The sequence below is a fragment of the Corapipo altera genome, unplaced genomic scaffold (genome assembly GCF_003945725.1).
Source record: "Corapipo altera isolate COAL_440 unplaced genomic scaffold, ASM394572v1 200, whole genome shotgun sequence".
In the NCBI taxonomy this organism is placed as follows: domain Eukaryota; kingdom Metazoa; phylum Chordata; class Aves; order Passeriformes; family Pipridae; genus Corapipo; species Corapipo altera.
The window spans coordinates 1,070,054-1,079,374 of record NW_020884992.1 but is presented as its reverse complement, the minus strand read 5'-3'; the positions used below and the strand labels follow the sequence as shown (position 1 = coordinate 1,079,374).

Below are 9,321 nucleotides of genomic sequence, written 5' to 3'. Positions count from 1 at the left end.
CAGAGGGGCAGGAACAGTTTTAAATATCCAGAAGAGTTTCAGGGGAGTGAAAACAGTTGGAAGTATCCAAGAAGAGTTTCAGGGGAGCAGGAACAGTTGGAAATATCCAAGAACAGTTTTAGGGGAATGGGAAGAGTTGGAAATATCCAAGAAGAGTTTCATAGGGGCAGGAATAATCTCGGAGAGACTGTTTTGTGTAGTCAGTGCACAGTTTGTGCTCAGTTTGTGCGTGTAGGAAGCACAACAGTCTATTTAGGTCTGGTAAGAGTCTTTCAGGATGTAATAATTCATAAGAGTGGAGCAGTGTGTGATGGATGTTCTCAACTCTCTTTTCTGAGCCTGCTCAGCCCCTGGCAGTGGTGTGGTGTTTTTTTGGGAGGCTTTTATTTCTTAAATAGAAACAAACCACTGCAAGGAATCCTCTGGCTCGTGTGGTGTCATTCTGTGCCATCACACACGGGTTTGGTGTCTCTTTGTGCTGCCTGAATGTCCACAAAAACCAGAGTTCCCTTTTGAAATGATTGTGCAGCTCAAGAAAGAACCCTGTAGTTTTTTTAAAAAAACCCTGTAGCTACATATTAGGGCTTAGGTTCTTAAAGATATCAGGGTATCAGCCCCGTTTCTGTGCTGGTGCTTAAAGATCTTTCCAGGGAACAAATTCAAAATGTGAAGATGGGAAGTGGAGACTCGAAGAAGGTAGTGAGAAACATTTTTAAATTGCATTTTCGACTTGTGTTCTGCATTTCCCCCCCCCCCCTTTTTTTTTTCTTCTTTCCAGTAAAAAAAAAAATTTTAAAAAAATTAAAAAAAGGCAGAACATGCAGAACATGAACAAAATCATCTGATGGGAAATGGAGACTCTAACAGGACAGTTAAGAACACTTACAAATCGTATTTTTCAGCTCATGTTCTGCATTTTTTCCCCTTGTTTTCTTCCTTGTTTTCTCCCCCCTTTGAAGCAGTGGGCACAGAAGCTCGTGCTGGCTCCAGCTGAGTGCTTGTTTTTTTGGCCCCGAGCCACTGCTAAAGATGGACCCAAGCAGGCTCCTCTGGCAGGGCTTTCATGTCCTTTCCATTTCCCTGGGCCTTGGCAGCTCCTTCCTTTTAACTCCACGATTCCATTTGTTTCCCCCCCCTTCCCCCGGGGCTGATGTGGGATAATGGACATTGGGGAGGTGGAGGGAACCTGCTGTGGGGTCGGGGCTGGGGCTGCCCCAGGGAATCATCCTGGCACTGCCTCCAGCAGGGGAGTTGCAGATTCTTTGACCAACCCAGTTTCAAGTGTCTGGGGTGACTGGGATTCCCTTCCAAGGAAGGGGTGATTTGTTCTTTGCTTGGAGGTGGAATAAGGGAGGGATAATTTGTTCCTCCCTGAGAGGCACAGCTTCGATCCTTATGCTGCCTCTGTGGCTTTAAACCCACCTGTGTGGTGGCCAAAAGCCCTTTTAGGGTCAGAAACTCTTGTTTTAGGACTCAAAAAGAGCATTCTTGGATGCTTAGAGGGGGAATATCACCGAAGAAGGTGGAAGGTCTTCAAGCAGCAGAGATGGGAGCTGGTTTTAAAGCTGCAGCTTTGCAGAGAGAGACCCTGAGAGCCCCAGGGGTGATGTAGGAAGCCAGAGGGGCTGGATAAGGCTGGATAAACCCAGCAGTTCTGTTGGGATGTCAACTGGAGATTTGTGTTCACACAGAACCTGTTCCCAGCAGGAGTTGTAGGAAACCTGAAGTTGGACTCGATGCTCCTCGTGGGTCCTTTCCAGCTCAGGTTATTCCATGATTCTGGGAATTCCCTGCTCCTGGAAGCTGCTGGAGGTGATGTGCAGGTGGAGGGCATGCAGGGAAAATGGGAATTACAGTTGGTGTCCGTCTGAATTCCCACTGGGATGATTCCCCTCCTGATGCTGAGATTTTTATTCTTAGTCCTGATTGTGCTTTAGGTGCTTCCTGTCATCCATGTCACCAGTTTAATGCTTGGATCACTGGAAATGACACTTGAAAAGTTAAAAAGTAAAAAAATCACATTTGTGTTCACTAGGCCAGAATTAAGCTCAGTTCCTGATTCACTCCATTCCCATTTAGGCCAGATTTTCATGGGAGTTTTTCATCCTGGACCATGGGCTGATCTGAAAACTTGAACGAATGTATCACACTGGGCCTCTTGGAAAAAGCTGAATGGAGCTGGAAACTGGAAATGGGAGTAAAATATGTATTGCACATGTAATTTTTGATTTTTGTCACCTGTCTCTGAGCAGCAACAGCTCTCACAGACACGGAATCATGGAATGGTTTGGGTTGGAAGGGACCTTAGAGCTCGTCCAGTTGCACCATGAACAGGCCACCTTCTGCTGGAGGAGGTTTCTCCAAGCCCTGCAAACTTTTATACACACCTGGGAAATGAAACAGTCGATTTAAAGATGATCTAATGAAGTCTTTTTTTTTTTTTTGCTTTTTTCCCTCAGCTTGTTATGGAATTGTCCAGGTCCCCACCGGCCCCTGGTTCTGTCGGAAATGTGAATCCCAAGAAAGAGCCGCCCGGGTGGTGAGTTCAGTGGAGCCTGGAGACCCCAATCTTCCAAAAAAACTCATGGCATTCTTCTCAAAGGGGCTTTTTTTTTTTCCTGCTCAGCTCCTCGGGAAGTTTTGGGGAGGAGGGAAGTTGGCATCACCTGAGATCGTGTGCTGGGTTGGCTTTCACATCTCACTCACAGAACCGCGGGGTGGGTTGGGTTGGAGGGCACCTTAAAGCCCCTCCAGTGCTCTTTGGGATCATCATCAGGTGATGATCATCCCCTGCAGCACAGAAAGTCTCCTGAGCTGTAAAACAGCAGAGAGAAAGACGACAGGAAGAGAGAGGGGCTGTTTCTGTCTCGGTAGCAGTTTAAGAGCAAAGAGCCCTTTCCAAATGTTCCTCATTAATTCCGGCATTTCCCGGTGAGGCAGGAGGGTGGGAGCAATCAGGCCAGGCCTGGGCTGTGTGGCCAAGTTATTTGTGCAGTAAACAAGGCTGGGGGGGGTTTATGGCACAGCAGCTTCTCTGCCAGAGCTCCCCACGTGAGCCCTTATCAGATTCAGCGGCACCAACCAGCTGCCGAGGATCTGGAATGGGGGAGTTGTGCCAGGGATGCTGCTTTTCCTGCCCTAAACCATGGCAGGGTTTGGCTTGGAGGGCACCTTCGAGCTCACCCAGAGGCAGGGATGCCACTCAGGGATGCCACTCACGACCCCACGTTGCTCCAAGCCCCGTCCAAGCCGGCCTTGAAAACTTCCAGGGATGTGGCAGCCACAGCCACCAAAATGTGGGATAAATCTGGGAGAGCTTCTCCCCTTCGCTTCCTGGAAGGGGGGTTTAAATTAAACTTTGGCTTCCCTTCAGCACAGTCAGCACAACCAGGGTTTGTTGGTGGCAGTGCTGAGCTGGTTGAGCTGAGTTTGGGGTGCACACCTGGGAAGGGGACGGAGGTGACCTTGGGATCCCTCTCCGGATCCCTGGATCCGCCTGAGCCGGAGCTCCCAGCCCGCTCCAGCCCAGCTGGGCTCTGCCTGCTGCACTCCAAAAGTTTAATCTGGTTCACAGATGGGCGAAGAACTTGGCAGGGATGAGTGGATGGGGGAATTAGGGATCCACAGCCACGCTTCCCACACGGCATTAACCCTTTCCTGGCTGCAGGCAGGGCCTTTGCCCACTGTGAGGTGCAGCTTTTATGTGCTCTGCAGTAAAGATTAAATGTGTCTGTGAGTGCTTTTACATCCTGCAGGTACTTCCATGGCAGGAATTTGGGTCCCGTGGGCCTCCTTGCCCCGTGCACAGGGAAGTTCTTCAACTTTACAACTCGGTGTAAAGTCCTTGGACACACGAGCCCTCCTCACCTGTGCTCCTTGTGACTTCTTTTTTCTCTCCCCATGGCTTTATGCACCTCAAACTGCCTCCAAGGTGTCAGGAAAACAACATCCCTGCGGGTGGCTCCTGATTTTAACCCCCCCTGGGTGGGTTAAATCTGTTGGGTGTCAGAGCTGCCGTTCAGCCCTGTGGTGTTCAGCCCTGTGCCTCTAATAACTGAGCAGGGATAATCTTCCTCCCCGGGCAGGGCTGGGGGGGTGGTTTCCTATCTAAATCCCTCACCTTTTCAGCTCAGCAGCAGCAGTCATAGCAACAGACACGCAGATGGGGAAACACTTAAAAAGAAACGGGCTCTTTGATGTAGGAGCAGCGAGAGCTGAGTGAGGGGAGTGACTCGGGTTGTGTGAGGTCTGTGAGTGGCTCTGCTGCTGGAAACAGGAGCTCTGGGTCTGGGAAAGTTGGGGCTGTCCAGCCCTGGGAAGAGGAGGTTGTGTGGAGACCTCACAGCACCTTCCAAAGGATCCAAAGGGAATCTGAACAGTGTCTGAGGAAGCACTTGGAGAAGGAAACCAGAGAGAGACTTTGGTCTGGAACTGGAGTGACAGGACAAGGGGGAGTGGGATCAAACTGAAAGAGGGGAAATTTAGGTGAGATATATGGAAGAAATTCCTCCCTGTGAGGGTGGGGGGGCCCTGGCACAGGTTGCCCAGAGAAGCTGTGGCTGCCCCTGGATCCCTGGAAGTGTCCAAGGCCAGTTTGGATGGGGCTTGGAGCAACCTGGGATCATGGAAGGTGTCCCTGTCCATGGCAGGGGGTCACTGGGTGGGCTTTAATGTCTCTCTCTGTGACTCTAAAACACATCTGGTTTGTGCTCTGTGCAGGGGGTGACCCTTCCCCTGCCCTGGGGCTTCCCTACCTGGTTTCCTCCAGCTCTCCAAAGGCACTCTGGGCCTGCAGACACTGCCCTGAGGACTCTGAGGCAGAGACGCTGATCTTTGAGCACAAACCACACAAAACCAGCAGCAGGATGAGCTGATGTTTGTATTTCTTTCATAATGACTGTGTGGCCAACTCCTGCGAAAAACAACAGTGTTTTTCTTCGCACATCTGCCTTCATAGAAGGTTCTTAAGGCAGCTCACGGGCTCTGGCCATAACAAATGCTAATTTCCTGGGCTATATATTGATAGTTTTGCTTTCAGAATGAGATTCGGAGGCAGGGAGGGCGTCGCAGTGCTTAGTGTGTGCTTTAAAACATAGTTTTGATTTCTGCACCGTTCATTTCTGTGTCTCATTCATATTCTGTTCAAAAGATGGGCTCCATCCCCTTTTTAGCCGCGGGAAGAGACCTCAGGAGCCCTGAACTTCCAGGTAGGGCTTTCACTTGGTAGATCCCAGACAAGCCCCGGGGGGATCAGGAGCTTTAAAACCTTCCCCGTCTCAACCTGCTTTAAATCAACCAACCCCCCCCCCCCCCCAGAGAGCTGAAATAAAACCCCCGTGCCCGTGCAGGTGGGATAAGAGGCAGAGGTGCCCTAATCCCTGCTCCTGCCCCCTCCCCGGGTCCCTGAAGGATCCTGCGGGTGCTGGGAAGGGCTGGAAAGCCCATCCACTTTGTAATCCAATCGTCTGGGAAGCCCCGGGAGAAGGGATGGCCGGAGGGCTCTCGTGTGAGGATCATGTGAAGGCTTTAGCTGTCATTTCGAGGCAGGGCTATTAAAAGTCCTGTGTGGGGCCGATGGAGCTGTTAACCCCTCTTGTTACAATCAGAGCTGCGCTAATCGCGTGGTGGGAGAGCGGCTTTGATCTGAGGGCGGAGGGGCCTTTTCAAGTGCAAATTTCTTATTACAGTGTCTCGGTTAACTCCCTTCTTGTTCTCTCTCGGCTCTGCCGGGCTTTCCATAGTAATTGTGGGAGCCCGGACCTAACCAGGAGCAGCGAGAAACATCTTCTGTGGCCATGTCTCTCCATCCTAAACTCGCTGAGTTGCTGGAAAGGGAGATGGATTTTGTCCCCTCGTCACTTATTTAACACTTGCACATCCCTGGAAGTGTCCAAGGCCAGGTTGGATGGGGATTGGAGCAACCTGGGCTAGTGGAAGGTGTCCCTACCCATGGCAGGGGGTGAGACTGATGGGCTTTAAGGTCCCTTCCAACCCAAACCACCCCGTGATTCTATGACCAGTTGTTGCTCAGTAAACTGGTGGGTTTTGGCACATGGGTCCCCTGCCCTGTCACACTCACTGGACCAAAGCAACGACAGCAGAGAGCACCAGGTCCAACCTCTCACTCTTAACACCAGACACCTCATCTCAAAACTTTCTGAGGAAGCACATTTTTTTCACAGAAAAGCAGTTTTTGTTTTGGTTTGGTGTTTCAGCAAGTCAGACGTTTCTGTCGGGGAAGGGAGAGGTTTAAACCCCGCAGGTTTTTGGGTCTTTCTTAAAGTCAAAGAAGGCAGAAAGCACGTGGAGATTTTCCCTGAGTGATGCTGTGAGAAGACAGTGTCTGTTTGGAGGCAGCTCAGCCTGGGAGGAGCTCTCAGGGCTGGCAGTGCGTTCACCCAAGTGTGAAAAAACACCCCAAAATTACCCTCACACCCTCCCCTCCACACCTCAGCCTTTTGGGGTTTGGGGGGGGGATGTCACAGGCTACCCTCCCCCCAGTCCTTCAAAAATGCCACTATGGCCTCACCCACCTGTCATGGGACTGGAAAAAAACCACCACGAGAGAAAAGGAGAGGAGGAAGGAAGGAAAGAGGCAAAGATAGATGGTGGCTTCTTTTTATTTGCCTTCTGCTCTCTGAGTCACGACTTTCAGTTTTGCTCCCCGACCGCAGAGCCTCAAACTCGTTCTAAAAAAGCCCCCGTGGAGTCAAGGTTCACTTTGGGCCCGGGCTGAGGCTTTAAATACCTCGGTCAGGGCAATACTGAGCTGTGTCAGGGCACCTCTTTGCACCCAAACCAGGCTCAGCCCTTCTCTCCACTTCCCCTCTTTGAAAGCGGCCTCGTTGTTCCTGAGTGGGCTGCGAACGAATCATCTCTTTTCTGCCCCCCTCTGCCCCTCAGAGTTTGGGTTAATCTGTTGTTTCTGCTTCGTTTCAAGAGGTGTGAGCTGTGTCCCCACAAAGATGGAGCCCTGAAACGCACGGACAACGGGGGTGAGTAGCTGGGATGGCCCCGGGTGGAAAACCAGGCACAGGGGAGGGAAGGCTGGAGGCTCCAGAGAGGTGAAACTCTGCCTTTTCCTTATAAACTTCACTTTCTGAAGCTTCTCCCTGGGGAGAAGACCTTTCTCTGGAGAGAGGGACCTGCCTGACCTCGGGCTGGCTCTGAAACACAGCCCTGAAATGTGCAATTTTGGGGGTTTAACCTCACAGGAGTTGTTTCACAATGGGTAGTGTGGAAGTTGCTGAGCTATTTGCACGGTGATCCCCGAGTTCTCAGAACCTGAGCACCAAGTCCCCATCCCAGTGTAGGGACCAGGGTGCAGGAAAGATGTTTTTCCATGCAGGATTTCCCTGCTCATGGTTGGAGCTTCTCATCCTCAGGTACTGGGAAGTCCTTTTCCAATAGTCAGAGCTTGTGGCTCTCGGTGCTCCTGACTGGGAATCAAACCCCATTGTTCTTAAAATCTTATTTTTCAGGAAGGCCTCTGCACCTACCTGCCCCTTAAAGAGTGAAATTAGGCAAGGAGGTCTTTGTCCTGATAAATCCCATATTTGGAGAGTGCTAAGTCCACAATATTTCATGGAAGCATCTTCTGGAGCTGGTTACAAATGCCAAGAGCCTTTAATGCAACACAAATATTGTGTTTGGGGATTGTTTTATAATATTTATAATAATATAACATCTTCTTCCTGATGTGTTATGCCATGGTGTGGCCAGGTCTGTCACAGACAGGCCCAAGGGCTGTTCCAACCATGTCACTGTACAGAGTTATGCAGCCCAAGGACTGGCAGTGCTGGATGATCCCATAATCCTGGAGTTTGCTTCCCCCCTGCCCAGGTGAATCCATCCTAATTCTCCCTAAATCCTCCCGGTGCAGAACCCACACTGGTTTGGATCAGCCCCCCAAACGCTCCTGACCTTCAAACCGTCTCCTTCCTGCCCTGACCAGATGGAATTTCAACTTCCAAGTGTGATTTTGGTGGATTTAGATTCTAATCTAGCCGGGCTTGCTGAAAAGCCGCCTCCTCTCCCCGTTGATGAGAGCCCATAAAGGGAGCTTTGTTTCCAGGGCACATCCAACCTGTCCCTTCAGCACCATTTACTGCCTGGATGCTTTCCCTGGGCTGGGTTTTGTCTGTCCAACCTGTCCCTTCAGCACCATTTACTGCCTGGATGCTTTCCCTGGGCTGGGTTTTGTCTGTCCAACGTGTCCCTTCAGCATCATTTACTGCCTGGATGCTTTCCCTGGGCTGGGTTTTGTCTCTCAAGTCCTGAGGAGGTGCTTTTAAGAACCACCAGTGCTGCACTTGTCTTTTCCCCAAGAAATCTCTGCTTGCTCAGTTAATCTGCAGGTGGTATCTGTCTGTTAGGATTTGATTCCTAACCAAGTTCCAACAAGCACGTTTCAAATCCAACATCTCCCTTAGGCTTGGCTGCAACCCTACACTCCCTCTCCTCCTCTCCTGTTTGGGTTGGAGGCTCTTTTTGGGATACCCTGTCTGGGTTGGAGGCTCTTTTTGGGGTGCCCTGTGTGACTCTCTGGTGTCCCCTTTACCCCCCCAGGCTGGGCCCACGTGGTGTGTGCCCTGTACATCCCAGAGGTGCAGTTTGCCAACGTGCTCACCATGGAGCCCATCGTCCTGCAGTACGTCCCCCACGACCGCTTCAACAAGGTGAGACCCTCCCTCCCCACCCTGGCTTTTTTGGGGGGCTCAGCTCGTCCCACCACGGCTCCTGGATGGGTTATTTTAGTTCCCAGGAGCTCAGATTCCTTTTGGAAACACCTCACAAAGTAAATCTCTGTGTTTGCAAGTGACCTGTTGGTCCTCTGTGTCTCTCTTCCCCGAATCCCTGCGACCTGAGGAGTCTCTTGGTTGAGCTGTGGGGTTGTGTGTTGGTTCCTCCACATTTTGATTGGACACAGTTGGGTTTTTTTAGGGGGAAAAGGAAGAGATTTTGTGTGTTTTACTGAGAAATAACTCAGAGCTCTCACAGCAGGGAGACAACCTGCCCTAGTGGGAGGTGTCCCTGCCCATGGCAGAGGACAGAGGTGACCCTGAAAGTCCCTCCTGACCCAAACCACGATACCAGGAGGTGTCTGGATGCAGAGTTATGAAATCCTGGAGGCTTTATCTCCTGTTAAACAGCACTTTTCCTGGTTTTTTTCTCTTTTTTTTCCCCAGACCTGCTACATCTGTGAGGAGCAGGGCAGGGAGAGCAAAGCTGCCTCTGGAGCCTGCATGGCCTGCAACCGGCACGGCTGCCGGCAGGCATTCCATGTCACCTGGTGAGTCCCCAAACATTCCATGTCACCTG

General features: G+C 51.0%; 1 protein-coding gene across 2 annotated transcripts in view; it reads left to right on the top strand.

The window, feature by feature from the left end:
- Window positions 1–9,321, top strand: part of MLLT6 (MLLT6, PHD finger containing) — a 41,384-nt gene that overhangs the window by 2,531 nt on the left and 29,532 nt on the right. For both annotated transcript variants that reach the window (XM_027666435.1, XM_027666434.1), the window contains exons 2-5: window positions 2,460–2,539; window positions 6,941–6,995; window positions 8,569–8,678; window positions 9,189–9,292. In XM_027666435.1, coding sequence (XP_027522236.1) covers window positions 2,460–2,539; window positions 6,941–6,995; window positions 8,569–8,678; window positions 9,189–9,292 — 349 coding nt within the window. The remainder of the gene's footprint in view (window positions 1–2,459; window positions 2,540–6,940; window positions 6,996–8,568; window positions 8,679–9,188; window positions 9,293–9,321) is intronic.